Source organism: Pogoniulus pusillus, chromosome 5 (assembly GCF_015220805.1).
Source record: "Pogoniulus pusillus isolate bPogPus1 chromosome 5, bPogPus1.pri, whole genome shotgun sequence".
In the NCBI taxonomy this organism is placed as follows: Eukaryota; Metazoa; Chordata; class Aves; order Piciformes; family Lybiidae; genus Pogoniulus; species Pogoniulus pusillus.
The window spans coordinates 2,889,286-2,916,311 of record NC_087268.1 but is presented as its reverse complement, the minus strand read 5'-3'; the positions used below and the strand labels follow the sequence as shown (position 1 = coordinate 2,916,311).

Sequence of the window (27,026 nt, the reverse complement as noted above, 5' to 3'; positions counted from 1 at the left end):
ATCACTTGGTGGTGTGCTCTACAAATGGTAAGTAGCACTTAGAAGAAAGGACAAATGTCCATTTAGTGTAATTGGCAGAAACTGGAGGTAAATCTCTTGCTGTACAAGCAAAAAACTGAAGCAGAAGATCTAGCAAATGATGTTATCTACAAAATGTCAACAGCCTACCCATTTGTAGGTGAAGATGGCAACATGTGCTTCATACTGATTCTTGTATTATAAAACCAGAAAAGGTATATCTTGCCCTCCTCTTGGCACATTTTCTTGACTGAAATTCTCTCCTACTGCAATGATGTGTTTGAAGACAGGTCCTCCTACACACCAAAACCTGAAGGTTAGTAACTGCATGGTTCAAGTCAGCTACCCACACTCTCTTGTTCCATTTTCTGCAAGGGAATTGCAGCTTGTTTATTCTGAATGCACCTCCACTAGGTTCCTTTCTGAGTCATAGTCACAGTAGCAAGACTGAAAGAGGGACGAGCAGCACAGCTGGAGCCACGGCTTCCAGATGAGGTTGTCCCACGACAGCTGGTCAGGGACAGCATGCAGAGATCTGGTGTGGTTGTCTACTGCTAGATGTATGACCCTGAGGATTTCATAGAAACGGCTCTCTGTTTCTGGAGTCAGTGGGACTTTCTCCTCAGGGTCTCTGGAGAGATCAAAGAGCAGTGGAGGATCATGCTGAGTAACGAATCCTTCATGGCAGAAGCACACGTGGGAATCGTAGCAGCCACTGGAGTCTTCAGGACTGAAGTTTGGAGTGAAGAAGAAGACTTTCCATATAGACTCACCTGCAATTTACAGACACAAAACAGCTGGTGACAAAACAACCAACTAAAAGCTCCCTGATCTTATGAAACTCTACTTTACATCATGGGAAATCAGAATTTTGGTACAACCTCACTCTGTAAAGGAACTGCAACATACTGAAAGAGTAAACCAAAATGGAACAAACCAAAATTGAACAAAACATGAAGGTTTTCATGCTAAGCATATTTATGAAGTAATTATGATCATTTCTTTCCCTTGGAAGAATTCTGATTAACTAAATCATGGAAGACATTAAAGAACTTTGCATTTTCACATTAACAGTGCTAAGAAGATTTGCATAAATGTTTACTAAGTCACATATAAGGCATATTTTAATAAGTCTTTTCCAAGTCTTATTAAAACATACATTTGCCCAGACATTATTGGGCACTGTGTTGTGTCCAGACACTGTTGGGCCACATCTGCTTCTTATTTTGTTCATCAAAATAATTTCATTGTTGCTTTTTATTTTCTTTCTCTTTTTGTCAAGTTAACCCAGCTCCTCCTGACACATGCTTTAGTGCACACACCAAGAGACAAGAGTTTCTCATTTGTTTGGAATGGGCTGCCCGGGGAGGTGGTGGAGGCACCGTCCCTGGAGGTCTTCAAGCAAAGCCTGGCTGAGGCACTTAGTGCCATGGTCTAGTTGACTGGCTAGGGCTGGGTGCTAGGTTGGACTGGCTGATCTTGGAGGTCTCTTCCAACCTGGTTGATTCTATGATTCTATGATGACACCAAAAGTTATAATGGATGCTAAATGACTTAGACTTCCAGATATTTTTTTCCCAAAACAAGTAATTATTGCAGCAGTGTGAGTTTTGGGTGACATTCTGCTCTGTAAAATGAGAACTTCGTTTCCAGATTGGTCATAACCTCAGCTTGATTTGCTGTGTACAGAAGCTGAACTGTCTGCACAAAGTGTAATTTCAGTCATTTTTTTTCACCCTTTAAAAATACATATTATTTCCAGGAGGAAGAAAAGGCAGAGATCTGTTGGTGCCTTCAAGAAACGCTCTTGAACAGAAGGAACGCTGGAGATTCTGAAAATACTTCATAAGAAAGGAAGAAGCAAACAAATGGTTACTGTTTTCCTCAAGTACTGCAGAGGAGATGGAAGGCAGGAAGAGACAAGCCCTTCCAGTCCTCCCACAATCAGCAAAGTATGCAGTTTTCCAAGAAACAGAATAGAGGAAGAAATCTGTAGTTTACACTTAATAAAAGTAGGACATTAAACAACAGAGTTCTATGATGCAGATTACCTACCCACTTGAGTATACAGACATCAGCAACACATATTAACCAGTAATTTACATTTCTCTGCAACTCCTTGCAAGCAGCCACACTCCTGATTGTTGAATTGATTATTTTATTGCATTTTGTTAAGCCACAGAAAGCTTGTTAATGTAGTAAGAGACTGGCATAGATTCATGTGCTCTAGAGTGGCTAATATTAATTAATCAGCTCATCGGTTCAGCAGAATGGAAGGCACTAGAACGTCTGGGAAGGGCAGAGATGAACTAGTACTTGCCATGCTGAGACTACATCACACTCAATTTTCAAAGATAAAAGCAGGTTTAAAGGAAGAAATGTTTCAGCAGACTGAAGTGCCACAGGCTGCAGTTCTACTCTATAGCATGAATTTAGACAGTAGGTGACCTTAAGATTCTTTACATTCCATCCCACAGCATTTTTCACATTGTTAGAGATTATACCTTTAGGAACCAATTCAATGACAGAGCCTGGAGACTTCTGGTTCACTTAGTCTGCACTTAAATCAGGGTCGGAAGGGTGATGGTTATTATACACATCAGACTGGGAGAACCCTCTGAATGCAGCTTGGAAGTCAGAAAAGAGGGAGCTTTACAGGCTGAGTGGCACAAACAATAGGACGTGGCAGGCTTTAAAAGGGTCAGGCTGTGACAGCAACACTGACATAGTCCTACTGGCTAAAAGGGAAAAGTGGAACAGGAAGAGGAATAGGAAAGGGAAGGGGCAGGGGAAGGGGATGGGGAAGAGGACAGGAAAGGGACCATTCCTTCATCTACTTTTCCAACAGCATTTTGAAAGGTTGCCTGATGTTTGAATTCCTTGCTGTTGTCTCAGAATTAAAATAAACAAGCAATATCTTAACATTTCCACATAAATGTCTTTGAACTTATGCTTGGACTATTTCCCAGGGCAGAAACATGCCCCTCATTTACTGAGATTTAGCATTTACATTCTGGGAAGGGAAGGAATTCTACACTAAGCATTCCTTCAGACTCTTAAAAAGTGTTTAATTGGCAAGATGGACAGTGAAGAACAGAGAAAGCCAACGGGCTTTATTAATCAGTGTGCTGTGTGCTCTTGTAGACCACACAGCATTTGCCCCACTTGCCAAAGGGCTTTATTAATCAGTGTGCTGTGTGCTCTTGTAGACCACATAACATTTGCCCCACTTGCCAAAGGGCTTTATTAATCAGTGTGCTGTGTGCTCTTGTAGACCACATAACATTTGCCCCACTTTAGAATTTAATTCAGGGCACTGTAACACCTTATAGAAGGAGAACTATTATAGTGCCAACTAAAAGAAATTCCAGTAAGGCCATGACATGAGAACTTTGTGGTCAGGCAGTCTTACTACACATTTATCTTTGATGGTACAGTTGTGCTGAATGACATTGCTAAGTCTTCTGTCACCTTTTTATTTGATGTTGGGCACAGCAAGCAAGTTCAAGGGCTTACAGGTAGCAAAGTTGGTCACTCTGAATTAAAGCAAGTTGGTACAAAGAGCTCATAGAGATAAGGCATGGTGAAAAGGAAGAATCAAGGAAGTTGTACCATGATTTTTTTTTCAATAATAGAACATAGAATTGCTCAGGTTTGTCTGGATACAGCACGATGCAAAATCATTCACAGTGTTGGGGACAGGCCATGTGTGACATCACTTTACATCTGAATCACATTGCTAATGTTTTGAAGAGCTTATGCTAATTTATCAGTGATGTAGCTATAAAATATCGTGATTGTAACGTGCTCTGGATGAGCAAAGTTTGTTATTGTGCAATATTCATCAGCTGTCACACTGCAGTGAGGTTTCAGTGAGGGTCTGGAACTTCATGTTGTGCCAGAGAAACAGAGCTGCAGAATTAAGCACCGATTCCTTAAGCAGTATAAAAACTAAAACATATCTGTCAGTGTCTGTGGCTGTGGAGTGGCCATTGTACTATACTAGGAGACATAAAGAGCTGTCAGACTTCTAATCTGTAAAGCTGATGAACTGTATAAATCCTGATATATATAAAAAGGCAGCAAGCTCTCTTCCAGTCTCTCTCAGCTGATAGAAAAATCTCATTTTGTCACAGGGTTAACTACAAGGATCATATTAACCTCTTGGTAATTAATGATACCTTTGTTCTGCAAAGCATCTGGATAGTAAACTCTCTTTCTGTATTAAAAAATATTTCTTCCTCAGTGAAGTTAGCTGTAAAATTGTCAGGACTCCCCCACAGCCAAGTATATCCTTAGGTCCTTCCTAAAACAGCAGACAAGCTAGAAGCCTGCAGCACCTTTCAAGATCCTGTGCCAGTGCTTCACAGCTACATTATTTAGCATTCATTTTTCCTGCAATTCTCCATCTCCCTCAATTGTCCAACAATTTAACCTATTCATAATAGCTTTTCCCTTCACACATTAATAAAACCCAAACCAATAGTTGTATATATAAACAGTGTCAAATTTAGATGTGTTGGAATAAGTTCAAACTGCTGTGAACATAATTATTCAGGGTTCAGTCTCCCTAAAAGACTCCTCTGTTTTACTATCCTTCACCTTTTTATTTAGACTCTCATACTCACAGAGACATCCATAGATCCAAGAGGCAAGCAGCAGCCATGAGATTAAATAAAAATCTCTCAATAAGATACTAATATTTCCAAGATGAAGTAACACCTTGGATAAGGATGAAATTTCTGTTATAATAGCATTACCCTTAATCACTACTAGTTAAAGGACAGGGAGAAAAGCACAGACACCAGCTCTGACAGATAGAGACTCTCACACTATCTTATCTATGTTAGTGTCCTTGTTTCTATACATCTCAGCAAGCCTATGAGTGAAGCAGACATCACCACTGTTTTCTTCCCACAGCCTATAACCTAATTTTTTTCTCATTAAAATAGTACAATTAGCCTCAAACCAGCACAAAGCCTCCACTGAATTCTGCTCAAAAGTCAAAGCTCTCTGCTGAATGGTAGCAGTTGACACAATATTATTTTACTGAATTATTGATGATCATCTTCAAAAAGAATTGATGTACCATTGACTGCATTTTCTTTCCTTGTTGAAGAAAATCCCAAATGGGAAGAATCTATTAGTAGCTAAACTAAAAATGCTAAAATAGGAAGAGCTAGAATGGAATGTTATCCCTCACATTTGGAAATCTTAGTTAACAGCAACATGGAAGAATACATGTTGCCCTGGATAAAAAATTCATGCCCAGTAATTTAATGCATATAATCCAGATAAATGTTTATTTGAAGAATCTATCTACTTGCTGAATGGTCCATGTAAATTCCAATGTATTTGAGCAATAGTTGATGTCTGAAGACAGGATATAATGTTGATACAAAGGAAAAAAAAATTGCTGGCCATTTCCAACTTGTATTCAAAAGTCCTTGGAAATAGCAAGGCCTCACTTTATTGATTGCAAGAGAAACAGTATTGATTTTCAAGCACTGATTTTCCACTAGAAAGTAAGTCATACAGTTAAGCACCACGAGAGGAACACATTTAAGAATGTAACAAAGCATAGCCACTTTGCCAAAGATGGGGGGAAAAAAAACCCAGAGAAACCTATTCAGAGCTGTGTTGTGTCTTTCATTCTTACTGTCCTTCAAAAATGCATTTTATTAACCAAAAATAGAGGGTAATCATTACTCTCTTACACAACGTGTGTGTAAGCATTCTGAGTGAAAGGACAGATCTGCAGGATTCATCAATAAGAATCACAGAATCAACCAGGTTGGAAGAGACCTCCAAGCTCAGCCAGTCCAACCTAGCACCCAGCCCTAGCCAGTCAACTAGACCATGGCACTAAGTGCCTCAGCCAGGCTTTGCTTCAACACCTCCAGGGATGGTGACTCCACCACCTCCCTGGGCAGCCCATTCCAATGCAAATCACTCTGCCGACAACTTCCTCCTAACATCCAGCCTAGACTTCCTCCAGCACAACTTGAGACTGTGTCCCCTTCTTCTGTTCCTGGTTGTCTGGGAGAAAAGGCCAACCCCCACCTGGCTACAACCTCCCTTCAGGTAGTTGTAGATAGCAATGAGCTCTGCCCTGAGCCTCCTCTTCTGCAGGCTGCACACCCCCAGCTCCCTCAGCCTCTCCTCACAGGGTTTGTGTTCCAGGCCCCTCACAGCTTTGTCACCCTTCTCTGGACATGTTCCAGCTCCTCAACATCTCTCTATAAGGGAATGCAAAGCAGTTTACTGAAGGTTTGTGATGACGAATCAAATGATTAATAAGTGTATGTTCATCTGTCAAAATCTTGAAATAAACCTAAATACCAAAGGATATCCTCTCAAACATGATCAGCAGGGACTCCCATGTAAATCTGTTGCCAAGAAAATATATGGGAGCTTAGCTGTTTTGGTTTTGTTTTCACGTGGATTTGTCCAAGGTTAAGGCATTTCAGAGAAATCCATCAGTCTGCCAGTTTGTATCCCTATGAAAATAAAACCCCAAAGCCCCCTCTTCATTTCACAATTTTCCAGTCAGCATGAATAATTGAATGTGAAAAGGGTTTTAGGAAAGTAACGGGAATATACTTTTGTCTCAGTGTCATGCAAGATGAATACAGAGGTTTTCATCTGCTCTTCAGATGACAGTAAGTGATGGATGAAAAGCTGGACATGAGTTGACGACATGCACTTGCAGCTCAGAAAGCAAATCATATCCTGAATTGCATCAAAAGAAGCATGGTCAGCAGGTTGAAAGAGGAGATTGTGATACTCTGCTCCACTTCAGCGAGACCTCATCCAGCTCTGGAGTCCTCAGCATGACAAGGACAGAAACCTATCCAGAGGAAGGCCTTGAAAATTATCAGAGGGCTGGAACACCTCTCCTATGAAGACAGGCTGAGAGAGTTGGGGTTATTCAGCCCAGAGGAAGGAAGGCTGTGGGAAGACCTTGTCATTTCAGTAGTCAAAGGGGACCTACGAGAAAAATGAGGGCAGTGTTTTTAACAGGGCCTGGTGCAACAGGATGTGAGTTGTGAAACACTGAAACAGGTTACCCAGAGAGGTGGTAAATGTCTCATGCATGGAAGCATTCAAGGTCAAGTTGGGCAGAACACTGAGCAACCTGATCCAGTTAAAGATGCCTATCTTCACTGCAGGGATATTGGACTGGATGTGCTCTAAATGTCCCTTCCAACCCAAACAGTTCTATGATTCTAAAAGAGGAAGAACCTTGAATCTCTCCTCCTAAATTCCAGTTCAAGGAATGCATGAGTGCAGCACAAGGAAAAACGGCAGTTAGAGTTTTGATGTGCTGTAACCTGCTAACATCTCCTTCCTACTGAAACCAAGAACATAAAAGGGTCTTCTGGGGCTGCAGATGAGATTCATAAATTTGAACTGTTCCTTACATGGGACTTAAATAGAGAGGTCAGCATTGCTTTGATGAAATGTTAGTTGAGGTCTGTCACTGAATATGAAATCAGTTTGGCTGGTAAGCTCTGTTCAGTCATATATGAAATAACCAAAGTAATCGGGGGGGGGAGATTTGTTTGGGAGTTTTTACTTTGCTTGGTTGGGTGTTTCTGTTTTGTTTTGCTCTGAATGGTATGCACAGGACGTTTGACTTATGCCTTCCACAATGCAGCCATTCCTGCATTCCTGCCCCTCACTTTGGAATCCAAACCAAGAGAAAGGGATGTAAAAACAAGGGCCACCCCCTAAAATAAAACCAAACCTCTGTATTTAATTTCAACTTTACTAACTGGATTAGGAAATTGAGTATGTGTTCTTACCATGATTAGGAATAAATATGGTTTTGAACAGACAGGGTTTAATTTGTTTTTCTTCCCTTTATTTGTCTTTTCCTCTCAAAGTAGAAGAATGCTGGTAGGGAGTGGAGCATTGGAAGTCCCAGGGTATAAATAGATCAGCCTGAGCCTAACAATAACTCTGCTGCCACTGTCACAGGGCAGAGAAGAGGCAAGAAAATTCTGTAACAGTATTTGTCATGCTTGTCAGGAGAAACACTCTCCTACTTAAAATATTGTTAGTATAAATGTGTATCCATTGATTAGGTCGATTTTCTTGAGCTTGATATACACAGTTTTGTGATGTCTGTTAAAGATAGAAATGCTCTTCTCCCCTTTGGCAATGATGTTATTCTACAGTTACCCAATAATATGCCCATATTGTGTCACCCAAATTCATCTGCATCTGCTATTATTGAGGATCAAGATAGTAAATGAAAATACTTAATGAGATAGATTAGATAAATTACACTTGATGCTTATTCTGCTTCCTCCAGCTCCTGTGGCTGAAACACTGAACACAAACAAGAGATGTGGGAGATGATTTGGATTTCTATGAAATGGGCAAGATCAGATAGGGAGAGAGAAAAAAGGAAAACAAGAGGGCAAACGAAGAGTGAAGATGATGCTCACAAAGCAATGTTAGGAAGTAGGGGAAACAAAATGTCTCGAGCAATCAAGTGGATTGAAAGATTATAGTGGACTTCAGCAAGAAACAGTAATAACCAGCTCAGGTGTTTCAAGCATTTCAGAAAGGTATGCCTTCTTGACAGCTAACAGACAAGGTAAATGACTGGTTTAGTCTTGTGTTAAAAGGAAATTGAACATCCAAAGCAAGTGGCCCTGTCTTAATTAGATTTTAAAGATCTTTATGCCAGTGTAACTCAAATCAGGATCTGTATCTGATCTCTGTGTTTCTTTTCTGACCATTCTTGTCAGTTCTTTCGTGAGGATGATGCATGGCTAAAATGCCACTCTGCATTACAAAAGCAGTTATCTCTCTATTTTGCTACACACGCTAACCTTACTTATTGTAGACTTGTAAAGAGGCCCTTATTTGAATCTCTACTGTTTTAAAAACAAATGCCATTAATTAAATTACATGATCCTAAAATTCCCAGTCAGTTTGAAAATACTTCCATACTGACTGACCCTTAACAAAATAATGCTGCTTTCCACATCGTGATAAAGGTGGCAAAGCATTTCTAATTTTAAACTCAAGGTAATGAATAGGTTTTACTGCTCATCACTACACTGCTACTTAGTATGCAATCTGACCACCTGCTCACCTCACCTAACTTTGGATCACTGCAATATGGAGGTGTTTAAGTAAGCTGGTCACCAGCCTATACACATCTGCCTCTTACCTCTGTTAGTTGTTTCCTTTAAGGTGAGAATCCTTCTTGTTTCTCTTTTGATTCAGGTTGGCTCAGCTGTAGGCATTTACTCTGTAGACATCTATATATTATAATCACCATTTCCAGAATTTCCTAAATTTGCCTTGAGGTCAGCAAAGGGCCACATTGGCTGTGTCCAGCCCTAGGGTGGACTCCCATCCGTGCACCCAGTCCACAGACCAGGGTTACCATTTCAGCTCTGACTGAGGCTATCAGTCCTTGCCTGAATGATGCTGCAAGAGTGCCATTTCCAAGCCCTGCCTCTGGATGACCCTAAGTTGTAGGCTTTCTTCTAGCTCTGTCTGTACTTCTGTCCTCTATTGTTGACTGAATTCCCTGGGTGGACCTTGAATCTGAATCACCACTTTGTCTAGCCTAAGACTATTGGTGGACCCTGTTATCAATACCCAACTCTGCTCACTCTGCTCAGATGCCAGGATCACACTGCTTTGTTAGCAAAGGTACTGCCAGTGCTGAGGTCACTTACAGTTCTTTTGGAGTCACTTTTAGAGAATCACAGTTGTTGCCTCTCCAGAATTTTCCAATCCATTTCTAGTTTTGCTTTCACAGGTCAAATATCTATCTAAAAGGTGCTGATGCTTATGAAAGATCCCACAGTGTTCACAGATCATGGACTAAACATCTCCTCTTCTCAAGTTTATGTGAAATCTACATATTTAACTGATGTGACCAGAAAATGCAGGGAAGTTTGCCTTCCTTGTTCATACACCTTAACTCTATATGCTTCTTTTAATGAGTTTCACTCATCCTTAATTACCATTCAATGATCTTTTAGATATAGTCACTATCTTTAGCACCTCTGCATCGACTCTGCTTATGCTATTCCTGTATCCTCTTATAATGTATGCAGTTTCCTCTGTTTCAGTTCTAGCAAATAAGTACAAAAGCTCATTTCAGGTATTTCAAATTAATTTTCCTTCTGTCATCTAATTCATTCTCCTGCCACTGTACAATTGTTCTCAACAATGTATTTTTTAAGAGCTCTCTTGATGGATGGTGTCTTCTATTGTAACTTTTGTGCTACTATCATTCATTTCCTTTACTGTGGAAGACAAAGACATTTTATTGGCATACTCCTGTAATAGAGTTTTATCTACCAACTTTCTCAAATACTAATCCTTCATGAACTTTTGCTGGAGTTTAAAAAAAGATTTTGGTGCAGATTATTTCCTCTGAATTAATCTGGGATGCCTGAACCCTCAATTACCTGTTGCATTGTCTGTTTTAAATTCCATTTCTACACCCTTTGCAGAGTTGTGGCACACTGAGGAGCATGTTAAAATCCCTGTGAATTTACTGAGGAGATGATTTTGTGTTGTTTGCCTTCAGTTCAACACAGTATTTCTGTCTTAGCTTAAGAATACAAATAATAACTTCTTGCATAAATCTAGCAAAGTACAAAGTATTCTGTGACTGAAATTGCTGTGTGCTCAGCTAATTGTTTTAAGTAAGGATCTACATATGCTCTTCAACTCCCATCAATCTCTCACTTTGAAGTATTTGAATTAAAATGAGAAATTATTTTTTCAGTGATCCGTGGTGGTGTTTAATAAGACAGTTACTAAAACCAATTTTCTTTCTTTGCTACACTGATACTGAAGGACACTCTGTGAGACATTTACTTAGTGTTGTCTCAAGTTCTATAGGAAGGAAGAAGAAACCTGAATCAATGGACAACTCTTGTAGAACAATCAGTATTCAGCACTCAGACCTTACCTCTCCAGAGATTAAACTCACGTCTGCTTAGCAACGTCCTCTTAACTCCAGACATAAATTCCCTTGGTTGCTCAATGTTCTGTCAGTAAAATCTCACTGTCTAGCAAACACCTGGATATACATATCTAGTAGATCCAAATTTTGAGCTATGTAGTGCATGGACCTGGGTGCCATATTTTAACAAAGCCCTTCCCACTTCTTAGGCCTGCTAAGATTCACCACCATAGCAGAGTCCTACACAATGTCCAGAGTGCTCAGCTGAGGTGTTATCAGCCATGGAGGGACTTAATCTCAAATTAGAGGACGGCTAATGGAGGTGGAAAAGGGCTACTGTTCTTCAACCCCTGTGTTATATCATAGAATCCTAGAATGGTTTAGGTTGGAAGAGACCTCAAGGATCATCCAATTCCAATCCCCCACCATAGGTAGGGACACCTCCCACTACAACAGGTCACTCAAGGCTTGATCCAACCTGACCTTCAACACCTCCAGGGAAGGAGCATCCACAACCTCCCTGGGCAACCTATGCCAGTGTCTCACCACCCTCACTGCAACGAACCTTTCCTTAACATCTAGTTTGAATCTCCGCTCTGCCAGTTTAAACCCATTACCCCTCATCCTGCCATTGCAAGACTTTGGAAACAGTCTCTCCTCAGCCTTCCTGTAGCCCCCCCTTCAGATACTGAAGGCCACTAAAAGGTCTCCTCAAAGCCTTCTGTTCTCCAGGCTGAAGAGCCCCAACTCTTGTAGCCTGTCCTCATAGCAGAGCTACTCCAGCCCTCTGATCATCTTGCTAGCCCTCCTCTGGACTCACTCTACCAGTTTGAGGTTCTTCTTGTATTGGAGACTCCAGAACTGCACACAGTACTCCAGGTGGTGTCTGATGAGAGCAGAGTAAAGAGAGAGAATCACCTCCCTTGCCCTGCTGGCCATGCTTCTCCTGATGCAGCCCAGCACTCGGTTGCCTGTCTGGGCTGCTCGTGTGCACTGCTGACTCATGTTGAGTTTTTCATCTCCTTTTCCTTTTCCTCACACTTTCATGTATGAAGAAGACAAAACTGCTAAGACTTCAGGCAGTGTTGATTTCTCTCCTAAAGTTTGCTATACTCCAGATTCTATCTTAAACCATCTAGCCAAACATTTTCATGGGCCACAAAAGATGTTTTTTTCCCCCATGATGTATGAGTGGCAAAGTGAATTCTGAGTATTTTTTTCCTTCCAGTCTCTGAATCACCATTGAAAGAAGGTAGATAGACTACAACTGGGAATGAGGTGGTAGACACAATGTTTGTCTCTTTGGATTGATCTCCTATTTTTAACTAACTATATAATTCAGTGCAATAATTCTAGCATGCCTCAAAGCATTTTTGAAGAGGGCATTTATGGCACAAACTTATTCCTATATTCATTATTATTTATTATGGTACTACAAAGCCCAGGCTTTGTTACACAAGACAGTTACAAAAACAAGTTAAACAAAGACAGCCTTATACTTGAACATGAAATTCTCCATCTATTTTACTGGTCTGAGAGTATATGCCCATAGATTATTGTTTACTTTAAGGGCTTTAACCCATTATTTTAGGAAGTAATATAAATAAATAGAACATAAACCAGCTCACAGTCTAAAACCATCTGGTTACACATTGTATTTCCTCAACACTACTGAAGTGGTTTTGGCATTACATGACAAGATATAAATTTTATATATGCCCTTCCTCCTCACTGCAGTTAGGAGTGATGACAACACTCAAAGGATGCTGTGAAATACAAACATCTGCATACTGGTAGTTGTTTTTTGGCTTTTGAAGCTTACATTAAATTTTAATGCATACTCCTTCAAACTCAGACTTCATCTCTCAACTTTAGCTGGTTTATTTGTCAAAATACTCTTTAAAGGTATGTGACAATAGTAATGGTATCAGGAAAAAACCCAAATGTTTCTCTAATGTATTCATTACTGTATGTCCTTCTATGCATTTTTATGTTATTCTCCCCCCCAGCCACCAAAACTGGGAGGTGTTTCTCCCCACACCCCCCCAAAACCAGGACATGTTTTCATGTAAAAAGCATTGGTTTAGTTTCTAAATTAGGTATGATGCATGAAACAGGGAGGGAAATGCTACAGTAAACTCTACTTTTATATGAATGCCTTAATATCCACAGTTTATGTACTCTAAGTAGTAACTGCATATTCTCTTTATACAGCTTACCCATGTCCAGGATAAAGAAGAAACAGCTGAGGAAAAGCAAGCATCAATGTAGATGCAGCATATCCCTAGTTGCAAGGCAGAATGTTGGGATAATTTGAAAGATGAAGAAGAAATTAAACAAAGTGCATGAAAATGCCTCCAAGATCAGCTGTAAGAAGAGCAGAGGACTAGACCTTTTTGAGACTAGAGGACTTGCAGTTCTAAGAGTGTGTGGCCATAAGGAATTAATAAATGCTAATTTAAATGTTTGCCAGTGTTGTAGAATTGGAGAAAAACCTATTCAAAAGAAATTCCAGAGAGAGATGCCATTCTTAGAGAATAAGTAATTCTCCATTCAGCTAGAGTCATGCCTAGCATTTCCACTTCATACTTTCATAGTGCTAAACTCAGTCTTCATGACACTATATGGGAGTGGCATAATTCAGTTTAGTATCAAACAATGCTGTGCCATCTAGGTGTAGACAGTAGATAAGATAAATGGAAGCGTGAAGGAAAGGAATGAGGGTGTAGGTCTGATTTAATTAAACAGTGTAAACAGTATGCATGGGGAGTGAAAGGTGTGATCTGAAGACTTTCTGTAGACTGCCATATGAATAGAACTGAAAGTATATACAAGAAAAATAAGTTGTGCAAGTAAATGTCTTCACGGGGGAAAAAAACTTCTGAGGTCCATGCCTGCTACTGCCCCAAGCAACTGCTCCAACACCATTTATACTTTGCTATACCCCCTCATTAATATTGTGTATGTGTATCATGGTAGTGTTTCAGCAGCTCCACCAAATGACTAATTAAACAGTTCTGAGTTTTGGAATACATGGAGTGTGGAATTAGGAGCAGCACTTTATATGTTAAGGAAAAAAAGTGTGAATTGAGTAAAACTTTCCAAAATGATTCTATAAGGAAGGCCCAGAGTGGAGAATTTCATTTACTTTGGAATCAGCAGATGCACGGCCAAGACATTGACGTTGTTGAGCTCAGACTATAAAGCTTTGCTGGCTAAGTAGTTTTGTTATCACAGATATGAACTGACACTAAGTTAACTATAATGCTTTTAGGACCTAGATTTAATCTCCACTTGTCACTGAACAGGAACATATGGATGGATCAGATCTATAGACTGAAAACCTGCCTGTGCAACATTCTATGGTGTTGAAAAGAGCCCAGATAACACAATTAAGGTAATCTTGAAGACTTTACTGAGTTTGAAGTCTCTACTCTTCTCACTGAGCAAGTGAGATAACTGAGAAGCTTTCTTCTGCAATATAATATCCTTTAAAAATTAATGTACAACAGATAAGTAATAGGCTGTAACTCTCAAATTAGTGCACGCCTGGTAATGACAAAATCATCTCATGGATGACTAACATTTCCTAATACTAAAGAGGTCAGTTTTTCTTTATTGCACTACTGTTAATTCTAAGTGCTACATTACTATGATCTTTATGGGAGTTTTATGCTCCTGTTGACTTCTAATTTTGTGACTGTACCATGATTTCTAACTTCTCCCTTTAACTATGAATGGTAGAAACCTATTTTGCAGTATTGTAGAGGACTAAGTCTCACAAGTCCTTGGAGTCCCACATCTAGGAGACCACAGAATCATAGAATCATAGAATCAAGCAGGTTGGAAGAGACCTCCAAGATCATCCAGTCCAACCTAGCATCCAGCCCTAGCCAGTCAACCAGACCATGGCACTAAGTGCCTCAGCCAGGCTTTGCTTCAACACCTCCAGGCACAGTGACTCCATCACAACCCTGGGCAGCCCATTCCAATGCCAATCACTCTCTCTGCCAACAACTTCCTCCTAACATCCAGCCTAGACTTCCCCTGGCACAACTTGAGACTGTGTCCCCTTGTTCTGTTGCTGGTTGCCTGGGAGAAGAGGCCACCCCCCAACGTCCCTTCAGGTAGTTGTCGACAGCAATGAGGTCCCTCCTGAGCCTCCTCTTCTCTAGGCTAAACACCCTCAGCTCCCTCAGCCTCTCCTCATAGGGTTTGTATCCCAGGCCAGCACCTACATGGTATAGAGTGCAAATCATCCACAGCTGTGCACTGGCCTCCATCATGTTACCCATTTGCACGAACCCTCCAAGAGCCCACTGTTTTTCATCTAGAATTATTTCTCCTGGCTTCATGACATACTCTTCTTTCATGGCATACTGAGAAGCCACCTTGCTCTTGACAGTCGTGTTTCCAGGGAATTTCTCTCATAAACAAACAGTTTGCTTTATTTTCTAGAATTAATAGGATGTTGGAGGCTGTGGCATACAGAGCACTCTATGCAGGTTGAGCATACATTAACCACTTCCCTTGAAGAACATTGCCTAAGACAACACATGCCATTTGAATCCTATTTTAAAACTAGGATGAATCAGCGCTGTGTTCTGAATGTAACAAGCAGAATGCTGCAGGCTTAAATTCAGCACTGAACTAAAGATATTTTTGGAAGTGTAATGCTCCAGAAATCTTTTAAGACCCACTTTTTGTGTTACTTGGTAAGCTGAAATTGATTTGGGAGAGTTGCAGTATGGTTTTGCCTATTCTTTTATATAGTTGTTACTTACATTTGTTTTAACTACTCCTTGACTTTATAAGTAAATAAAACATTATCAGGCAGTTGTACCCAACTCAGACATTTTTCCTTCTATTTCCCTGTTATTTGTGTAGTACACAGAAAAAAAAATCTGTACCATTTTCCTTTTGTACTGTCACAGTGCATGACACAACATCTGACAGCAAGCCATTCAAGATGAAGTTTAAATAATACTGAATTAGCTACTTTAAATGCCTCTGCCTTTCTATGATCACTGAAAACCTGTCAACCTCTCTCTGTTCGCTAAGAACATTACTAATTTAGGTCAGGATACCTTGGATTCAATAGACCAGTGTGCTATGGTTGCTAACATCATACGAGGAAAAAGCACTATGATATGATGACTGAAAGTCTGTGTGTATAATGTCACTGTCAAAGGACATTCACCACGGTCTTTCACTGAGGGAATGGCTCTCTGAGACCAATGTGTTCCTACATCAGTTTTACTAAGACTAAACACATTTATTCCTTCTAGCTAGAAAGCAAAACTTTTTGTGACAATAGCAAAATCCTTGTCCTTCAAATGTTTACCCTTTCTTTCTAATCTTTTCCCATCTGTGTGATGGGAAAAGGTTTGTGTGATAAGCTTTGATAAAGAAAACATTTCTCTGCAAGAAAACAGAAGGTTTCCTTGACAGCAGTTGCAGTCACATGGTAGTATTATCTCTCCCTTTGAAGATGCTGTGCGAAAGTCCTGAATCAAACTTCTATTTAATTTACCTCTCCTTTTATTGTTCAGCAACAAAAGCAACTGTAACTGCTGGCATTCTCAGGGTCAATGTGAATCCATACTAATCTGTAACAGTATCCTTTAAGTCCTTTGTTCACTACAGAGAGACCAAGTCAACCATAAATGGAAAAAGCCCCTCAGGGAAGCAAGCAAAAGAAAAATAAAAGGGCAAGGGCACAGATTCTGCCAGCGAGTCTACAGGATAAGACAAGCACATCCTACAGTTTGTGTATGAAGCTACTGTAACGCTCATTCACCACGCAGAAAAGAACACAAGGAGAAAATTGCTCTTCTGGAGCGCAAACCCTATGAGGTGAAGCCATGCTGGTTACCACCAATCACCTCAGCTTTGTTTTGCATTTGTCTTAGCAGAGCCTTCAGGAGGATCTGCTCCATGATCTTGCCAGGCACAGAGGTGAGACTGACTGATGTAAGAGAGAAGAGAGACTGACAATGTAAGAGAGAAAAATAACGAGCAGTGCATAAGCATTTGACCTTCATTCCCATAGCTTCAGGATGCCTCCCGTGGGGGAGGAAAGATAGTAGGACACCTGACACAGGGGAAAAACAGGACATGATGTATGTTAAAGACTGGGCTGTACTTGCCTGGACTATGTTGATGCATTGCTTGTATGATGGGATAAAAGGAGTCACTGCGAGGGTGACAGGGACATTTTTGGTCTTTTGCTTTTGGTATTTTGTCCTGCATGGGTCTTATGCTTGCACTGGCCTGGAATAAAGAGCACCTGCTTCAATCCAAAGTGTGTCATTGAATTTGTCAGATTACTGCCAGCAGCAACTTGTGGAGACTGTGGACAATGACAGAACAAAGCAGTAACAGCTACCTGCCTAGACTCCCTTTCCTGCAGTTTCTCACGGCAATATTGTGCTCATAAGTTAGTATTCTTTAAGCAGATTGATTCAGTTTACAGTTTTTAACTACTACAACTGAATATAATCTTACAAAAAACTGAAGTTGAGAATGGCACTGTAAATAATACAGGACCTCTTAATTAATGAAGTAACCATTATTACACCTTAAGGAATGCATACCATAGTCTTTTTGAGAAGTAATTAACAGTGCAAGGTATTCCTCTTCCAATTTTCCAATTTCTTCTGAAATTCTATTTCTAGTTCATTGTACTTTTTGAAAGCAATCCTATGGAGAAGGACTTGAGAGTAATGGCAGATGACAACCTGGACATGAGTTGACATCCATTTGCAGCCAAGAAAGTCAATTGCATCAAAAGAAGCATGGTCACCAGGCTGAAGAAGGTGATTCTGATGCTCTACACCATTTTTGTGAGACCTAATCCTGAGTACATGTCCTTCTCGTGTTGAGGACTTCAGAGATCACAGTATCACAGTATCATAGTATCCAACCCTGATGATACTGTGATACTGTGACCTCTGAAGTCCTCAACACGAGAAGGACATGAGCAGGTCTAAAGAAAGACCCTGAAAGTAATCAGAGGGTTAGAACACCTCTCCTATGAAGACAGGCTGAGACAGTTGGGGTTGCTCAGCTCAGAGAAGAGTAGGCTATGGGAAGACCTTATCTTTTCATTTCAATACTTAACGAAGATCTAGAAGAGAGATGGGCACAGTGCTTTTAGCAGGGTTTGTTGCATCAGAATAAAGGCTAATGGTCTAAACCAAAAAATAATTAGATTTAGACTAGATACAAAGAATTTTCTTTTGTTTTACAATGTGGATGGTGAAACATTGGGAAAAGTTGCCCAGAGTGGTGGTAGATGTCTCAACCCTGGAAGCATTAAAGGTCAGGTTGAACAGGATTCTGAGCAACCTGATAGAGTTGAAGATGTCTCTTTACCAGGGTGTTGGACTAGATGACCTTTAAGGGTCCTTTCCAACCCAAAGCATTCTATGATTCTACATTTGCATGATAAGCTAGTTTGGTTCTATTATCTAGTGTGCTTCAATTTAACTTGCCATAGTAAGTCTCTCTTTCTTTTGTTTACTGAATGACATTTTCCACTGAGTAATGAAACTCATTTTGAAACAGAAAAGGTGAACTGCTGCTAGTAAAGTCACTCTATCATTTGCCAGAGATATTAGTATAATTTTTATTAGTAGCACCAAAATACTGTGAAGATTGTTATTTCCTCACAGTACACACTGCATTGCATTACATTACACAAGATTACAATGTATTTCCTCCTTATCAAGTGAAAATTTCACACTACACACAATCAGAGCAGTTTGAAGGATGCACTATTTCCATTTGACTGTAGATTTGCTCTGTAACTGATGAATTCTTTCCTCATAATTAAGTTGTCATAGCAATGCATTTTTAATAGTACTGCTTCATATGCCAGTAATGTTCCAGAGACAGAGGTCTTGGTAGGTTTTTTAGCAATTAATTATGTGAAATTATAACTTTGGTAGCTATAGAAATGCTGGTCTACTTTGCCATAGCAGAAGGGTGTGTAATCAGGGTACAACAGTCCAGAGCACACTCTCACATATGTGACTAACAGAAAACTACATAAAACTTTGTGTGGCTCAGCTCAAGAAAGTGAAGGTAGATCCTGCACTTGCTTTGTTTTAAATGTAAAGGTTTAATGATTGAATCATAGAATCATAGAATCAACCAGGTTGGAAGAGACCTCCAAGACCATCCAGACCAACCTATCTCCCAGCCCTAGCCAGTCAACTAGACCATGGCACTAAGTGCCTCAGCCAGGCTTTTCTTGAACACCTCCAGGGATGCTGACTCCACCACCTCCCTGGGCAGCCCATTCCAATGGGAAATCACTCTCACATTTTATTAAGCAGGAAGAAAACTTTTGATTTTTATTCCAGAGGTGTTGCTTTTGCCCACTGGCATTTATACAGCGCACCTGGCAGCTGAGGAAAGCAAATATTGACAATGGGAAATCACAGCACTTTGCTGATGCTGTTTTAGCAAGGCTTCCTCACTGTACTGGTAACAGATAAATTAAGTCACACATATTTATTAGGTTTCAAAATAACAGGCAATCATCCTCCAAGGGTTCGGACTGTACATCTTGGCTATTACCAAGGCACTGATAACAAGTGTCAGCATGCATGAGTCTCTGAGAGCATGACATGAATCTTGAGCAGAGAAAAGAGGCTGATATTTCACTCTATTTTTTTAAACTCAGGTTGTGAAAAAATAATGGGTTTGGGTTTTTATTTTTTTAGTCTGGCAAAATGTTACTGCATCATAAAAAAAAAAACATAGAAAAAAAGGTGTTAGCTTATTTTCTGTGAATGAGAGAGGGAAAGTAGAAAAGAGATTCTTTTCCTCACATCTCTCCAGAAAGTATAAAGCTGTAATTGTGAAGTGTCTGAGAAGAGCATTGTGTGTCACATACCCTCTAAACGTTCTTTCAAAAGGCTGATGAAGGAGAAAACGTATTGTGAATGCAATAACTGACCCAATCATTATGTCTTAATGAAGATGTGTATTGATTTGGTTAAGAGGACTGCTCAGCCTCTAAATATATACATATAAAATGCAGTTGTTCACGCTGAATTTCCTGACCTTCCCTGAATAATGTCAGAAATACATCAAAGTGAGAGAAAGGTTCGCAAGTTTTTGGATGAAATGGAAACCTAACAGTGGCAAAGATAAAATCACTACAGGAACTGTGAAGTGACAACAAAGGACCAAATGTCTAAGCAGCAATTTTGCTTCCCTCTCACTTCCTGGTATATGCATTTCTGCTTAGGATCAAAGCTAATCCTATACTTTGATTGTCTAGAGGGGGGAAAAAAGTGTAATATCCAAGCTGAACATAGAATCATAGAATCAACCAGGCTGGAAGAGACATCCAAGATCATCCAGTCCAACCTAGCAACCAGCCCTAGCCAATCAACCAGACCATGGCACTAAGTGCCTCATCCAGGCTTTGCTTGAACACCTCCAGGGATGGTGACTCCACCACCTCCCTGGGCAGCCCATCCCAATGCCAATCACTCTCTCTGGGAAGAACTTCCTCCTAACATCCAGCCTATATTCCCCTGGCACAACTTGAGCCTGTGTCCCCTTCTTCTGTTGCTGGTTGTCTGGGAGAAGAGACCAACCCCACCTGGCTACAACATACAAAGATTTTCTAGAATATAAATACACTAAGAAACATAGGAATACATTCAGCAATAGCTGCATACATGCAATACCCTTTATTTAGAGAAGATTGCACTTTCATAAATAAATAACTAACATTTTCCTTAAGAGTTGTAAGCTTTATCTTCAGTGAGTTTCTGGCTGTTGTTGCTTTGTTCTTCAGGAAGTGCCTACTTAAAAGTAATACCAAGTACATGTTTAATGAAGGGATCAGCAGTCTATGATGTAAACTAGCTGGACAATTGCATCTGTCTAATAATGTCCCACCATCAGTGCAGTGCACAAGACACTGAACATGGCTGGGGTTATTCATTTCACATATCAGTTTCTTCTGAGAAGCCTAAGGTCTAGTGAGAGGCAGAGCCTGTACAGCATTTGGCCTGTATGTACAGGCATAATCTGCAGTTAGGATGGTTTTTTACAGTTCCAAGGTAGATGTAGTCAACCTACTTAAGTGCCTTGGGGACACAGATCCAGAACTCAAACACCATTTACGATACACAGGAGACAACTGTTCCTTGATGACCTTCTCTCCAAGAATTTAGCATTTTTTCTTGGATAAAGAAAATCACTTCTTTAAGACTCTCCTTAAGAGTATTAAGCATCTGCTTCTTGTGGTCTTTTGTGAAAAGTGCTAGTTGCTGGACTACAGTAATTAGTGAGGTGCAACTAAAAGATGAGGAACCCTACAGTCATGTTTATATCCTGGAAAATGGCTGTGGTCATGGAGGAATGTGGTACTTTTTTAGGCTATAAAGCATATTAGACATGTAATACTTGCAGAGTTAGCAATGCTGATCAGTCTACACCCAAACCCTGAAGACTAACAGTCTTGTAACTGATAATAACAGCACACTGAGGTTAAGTTAAAGTTGCATGGCTTACTAGTCTGTCTTTGAACATGAACATGGCCTCATTCACTTTCTTGGAATGATTCCTGAGTATAGAAAATGAAATGCTGCTACAGGATACTTCTAATTTATTTATTAGCAGCTATGCAAACACTCTGCAACATTTTGAAATAAATGTTTGTAATAATTGCTTCTCAGAGAAAAAAACCAACCCCCAACATTGCATTATATTTATGTTTCACTTGGGTTTATTTTCCTGTACTAAAATAGCACTTAATAGTAGCAGAAATAGTGACTGTGACAGACTCTGAGATTAGCTGTAAAGAGGAAGCTGTGGTGGGAAACTAGAAGTCAATAATACTCTAACTAGTAATATAATGCACTTTGAACTTCTCAGTTGTTTCATATAGAGCTGTTGGGATGCCAGAGAAAAAAACAATCACACACTTTTTTTCCACATGAGAACCCACAGCAAGGCAGATAGCATCAAGTGCACACAGCTGTAATGCAAGTACATTTATCTCTATACAGCAATAACACATTGGAGAGAGATAAACAGGGCAAACCTTTAGCTGACTGCAACAAATATCTTTACAAATATGATTGCATTGTCTACATGAAAAAGGCATTTTTGAAGATCTAAGATTGGGCAAATGAGAATGGAGAAGTTGTTGAGCACTCCCAGAGGTCTGGTACAAAAGAAAGTAGAAAAGAGCATGTGGCTATTGCGTACTCTCACGCTGCAATGTAAGCTGACAAGGTAGTATATCAAAATTCCTTTGTGCTGGCTTTGGCTGAGATAGTTGATTTCTTCACAGTAGCAAATTTGGGCCTGTGTTTTGGTTCTGTGCTGAAAACAGTGTTGATAACACAGGGATGCTTTCATTGTTGCTGAGCAGTGCTTGTACAGCAACAAGGCTTTTTCTGCTTCTCACATCACCCTGCCAGCAGGCTGGGGGGATGCATAATGCTGTGAGAAGGCACAGCCAGGCCAGCTGACCCCAACTGACCAAAGAAGAATTCTGTATCATATGGTGTTATGCTCAGCATATAAAGCCGGGGAAGAAGAAGAAGAAGAAGAAGAAAGAGAGGAATGTTTAGAGTGGTGGGGTTTGTCTACCTCACCTAGAGTACTGCATCCAGTTCTGGAGCCCCTATTACAAGAAGGATGTGGAGATGCTGGAGCATGTCCAGAGAAGAGCCACAAGGATGACAAGAAGGCTGAAGCACCTCTCCTGTGAAGACAGACTGAAAGAGTTGGGTCTGTTCAGTCTGGAGAAGAGAAGGCTCTCAGGTGACCTTCTTGTGGCCTTCCAGTATCTCAAGAGGGCCTACAAAAAAGCTGGGGAGGGACTTTTTAGGTCAGGTAGTGACAGGACTTTGGAGAATGGAGTGAAGCTGGAGATGGGTGGGTTCAGACTGGACATGAGGAGGAAGTTCTTCACCATGAGAGTGGTGAGAGCCTGGAATGAGTTGCCCAGGGAGGTGTTTGAGGCCCCATGCCTGGAGGTGTTTTAGGCCAGACTGGATGAGGCTATGTCCAGTCTGATCTAGGGTAGGGTGTCCCTGCCCATGGCAGAGGGGTTGGAACTAGACGATCCTTGTGGTCTCTTCCAACCCTGACTGATTCTATGATTCTTCACGCATTAACGGTACACATAATGAAGTCCTGCTTTCCTGGAGATGACTGAACATCTGCCTGCCAATAGGAAGTGGTGAATTAATTCCTTGTTTTGCTTTGTTCACATGCATGGTTTTTGCTTCACCTATTTAACCATCTTTATCTCAACCCACAACTTGTCTCAGTTTTGCCTTTCCAGTTCTCTCCTCCATCCCACTGGGAAGGGCTGAACATGTAGATGAGTGGCACTTATTTGCCATCTGGGTTTAAATAACAACAATCTTCCATACAAAAATCAGCACAATGTGATGAAAAAGTTATTGACAGGTTCTGCCTGTTTTGGGTTTGTTTTTTTGTTTGCTTGCTTTGGAGAAAGTGCAAGGGGAGTATCACAATCTACATAGTTGCCCCTGAAACAAATACCATAGACTAGAGCCTCACCATTGCTCCTCTTAATTTCCCATCAAACTTCCCTTCAGTGAATACAAAGCTGACCCTTTCATCAGACAAGGAGTACTCTATCTTGCAAAGGTGTACATTTGAGAAAAAACAGCTCTTCTTCTTGCCTGGAGCTCTGTCTGCTTCTCTCCTCATCGCGATGACTGATTGAGGCACTTAGTGCCATGGTCTGGTTGGTTGGGCAGGGCTGGGTGCTAGGTTGGACTGGATGATCCTAGAGGTCTCTTCCAACCTGGTTGATTCTATGATTCTATGCTTATATTTAGTTATTTTTCTCTGCTTTGCTATCTCAATAACAAAAAATGGCCAGATTCATCTCAGTATTACACTGATCTGTATCATTAATGCACGGCAACAAACTAAGGTCAAACAGTAAACTGGTGAACAGGCATGTTCTAGCAAAAGGAAAAGAGAAAAAGAAGCAGAAAGGTTAGATATGTTAAACAATTTGTTTGTTACTATGGCCTGAGGCTTTTTCCTGGTTCTCTTCAAGCTGCAATAAAAGAACATATGAAATATTTAGAATGTGAATAGGTTTACTTACTGTTTGCTGGATGCCAGCGCACTGCATTTAAATATGCATTACAGTAATGGAAGAGAAATTCATGCTTGGATCGGGTAACTTTTCCTTGAAGTAAGGGCATCAGATCATGTCCATCAATAACTCTGAGTGAGAAAGCATTTTACAATCAGAAGAATAACTCAAACCATAGTTTACTGTGGACATACTGTTATTCTTCCTTTCCACTACTCATGAAAATAAATCTGAATGGCTGTGAGAGTCTAAATCCTCTCTCTTGTGCATCAACAAAGATAAAGATTGCATCATCTCTCCCTGATCAATAAAGATACAGATTGCCTTTGTTACCTTCTGGGACTCAGACTCGGTGCTTGGCCTAAAGCTCAGGGATGCAAATCAACAGACTACGCCTTGGAAACTCCTGGACCTCAGCCTGCTGGAATGCCCAGCATGCCTACATCTTATCTCAGCTACCCCGAAGAGAAAAGGCTGATGTGTATTCAGGGTATGGACAGGTACAGCCAGGGAGGGAGCAGAGGCCCTCCCCGCAGTGGTGCCAGACCTCTGCTAATTCATGAGAATGCACAGGAGATCCTGGGGAGCTGCAGCTGGACACCCAGCAGAAAACTGTGTAAAAGGCAGGAGAGATGCACTCCCACCGGACCACCAGGTGCACCTCCACCAGACCACCAGTGGCACTCCCACCAGACTACTAGATGCACTTCTACCAGACCACCAGAGCTGCACCACCACCAGAAGAACCCCTGACGAACTCCATCAAAGATCATCCCTGGGCCACGCACTCACCTCTCTCTCTTCCCCCCTGCATCTGCAACTGCGGGCAATATGAGCCCAGCTCCTCTCCTTCCCTGCTTCTTCTCTTCTTCTCCGTTGTTCTCTTTATCTCTCTCTCCCTCTTCCCCCTCTCTCCCTCTGTTTTGTCCAACGTTATCCTTTAAGAAATAGTTTTGTGGTCATCTCTGGTCTCGTTTACTCCTTAATTTCACCACACAGAAATCCATAAGAACAGATCTTGCTCCTCTGGACAGAGAAATTTTTAATGTCTGTTCTCTGGACCTTGACAATGGCCACCTACATTTGTTCAGTTCTGAGAAAAATCCTTTGTTGTTCTTCCTCTTTGATTATTACATTATTTAAGGGAATATTGTTTTCATATTTTTCCATTAGGGATGGTTGCTTTCCTCAATTGATGTTTATCTTTCTTTCCTTTTCTGAGAACCTGACAAGACATACATGAAATAATTGCTACAACACAGTCTTCCAAATATACCTGCTCAAGCTGTTTGGGAGTAGTCTGCTCAAAGTAACCCTAGAACAAGAGAAATGCATGCTGTGCTGTCTTAACATTCCCAGAAGTAAGGGAAGAACTCTGTTCAGAAAGTTATGTACAACAGAACTTGAGACAGAAGTTGTCATTCTAAAGCTGAAATTGAACTGTGTTTAAGTATATGTTTATACACTACACACACACATTCACATAGATATAAATACTATTTAAATGCCACTGCACAATCTTGACCATATATCAAAATGGAGTTATAAAATAAGCAAAGTATTTAAATGTTTCCATAAATTAAGCCTTTGAATGGCTGGCATCAGATGTCAGGAAAAAAAACACAATCTGTAATTTTGCCTTGGTGTGAATTACTAATTAGCATGAAGTTTCAGTGGAAATTACTCTTTGCCAATTTACAGGTCAGCAGGTAATTATTTTTTAAGTGTTTTGAGCAGCATCTCATGAAAACTTTGTTGAAACCTCTTAAAAGTTTTAAAATGTCTAAGTTAAATTTCAGTATTGTGTAAAACTTTTTTTCCCATTAGTGTAACTGCTACAAGATAGATACTAACTTCACTCCTTTAAGCCATGAGCTAGATATGTGTGTGAAATTCTTGGCAGCTATTGAATCACAGAATCATAGAATCAATCAAGTTGGAAGAGACCTCCAAGATCATCCAGTCCAACCTAGCACCCAGCCCTAGCCAGTCAACTAGACCATGGCACTAAGTGCCTCTGCCAGGCTTTGCTTGAACACCTCCAGGGATGGTGCCTCCACCACCTCCCTGCTGTTGCACACAACAGCACCATTCTGAGTAGAATACATCTCAAAAGATGGGCAGGAAGACATCCTGGAATTCCTAAAGCTACGGTGTCCAACAACTCTGCTTTCTGAGTTCATCCCTGCCTGTGGAGTCTGTTGAATCAGACTGTCCCACTTTCAGTTTGCTCTGCTTTCTTCCCTGAGTAAATGCACTCTTGTCTTGCCCCTGAAGGCTTGCTCACTTTCAAGCTGAGAGCAGCAGATGAATATTTATTGTACACTTTCTGTTCTACAGCCTTTTGATGGAGAAAAAAGTGTCTCCAGTAATGTCTCCAGTACTCTTGCATTACCAGAACTGCTGGTTTCAGGGGGCTACATGAGACTTCACTTTCTGATTATTTCTTTAAGTAGGAGCACTTCCTCCTTTCCTTTTCAACCTGCTTTCTCCCAGTGACTGAACTCTAATTGTAATAACATATTTCTCAGGAATAATTCATTGGAGTGGTAAGAATTCAGCTGGTAGATCAAAAATTGCTTCAAGCTAGTCCATGACCTACCATAAAGTAGTAATTATGGCATATAGGCTACCCAGAAAAATCACATATGGAGCAACTTGCAAGTGGACTAGCCTGACTCATTTTTCATGTCCTACACATGTCCTGCCCTGCCACTACTTTCTTGCACTCAGTGAATTATCATTAGCAGAGTGTCTACTCAGCACTGTTTTTCACAGTATCATAGTATCACCAAGGTTGGAAGAGACCTCATAGATCATCAAGTCCAACCCTTTACCACAGAGCTCAAGGCCAGTGCCATGTCCAATCCTGCCTTGAACAGCTCCAGGGACGGCGACTCCACCACCTCCCCAGGCAGCCCATTCCAGTGTCCA

At 40.7% G+C, this 27,026-nt stretch overlaps 1 protein-coding gene across 4 annotated transcripts in view; it reads right to left on the bottom strand.

The window, feature by feature from the left end:
- Nucleotides 1–374: 374 nt before the first annotated feature.
- The window catches only part of STS (steroid sulfatase), a 92,587-nt gene continuing 65,935 nt past the window's right edge, over nucleotides 375–27,026 (bottom strand). For all 4 annotated transcript variants that reach the window (XM_064143028.1, XM_064143029.1, XM_064143030.1 and 1 more), the window contains 2 exons: nucleotides 24,102–24,223; nucleotides 375–791 (listed from right to left, as the gene is read on the bottom strand). In XM_064143028.1, coding sequence (XP_063999098.1) covers nucleotides 409–791; nucleotides 24,102–24,223 — 505 coding nt within the window. In that variant the 3' untranslated portion in view covers nucleotides 375–408. The remainder of the gene's footprint in view (nucleotides 792–24,101; nucleotides 24,224–27,026) is intronic.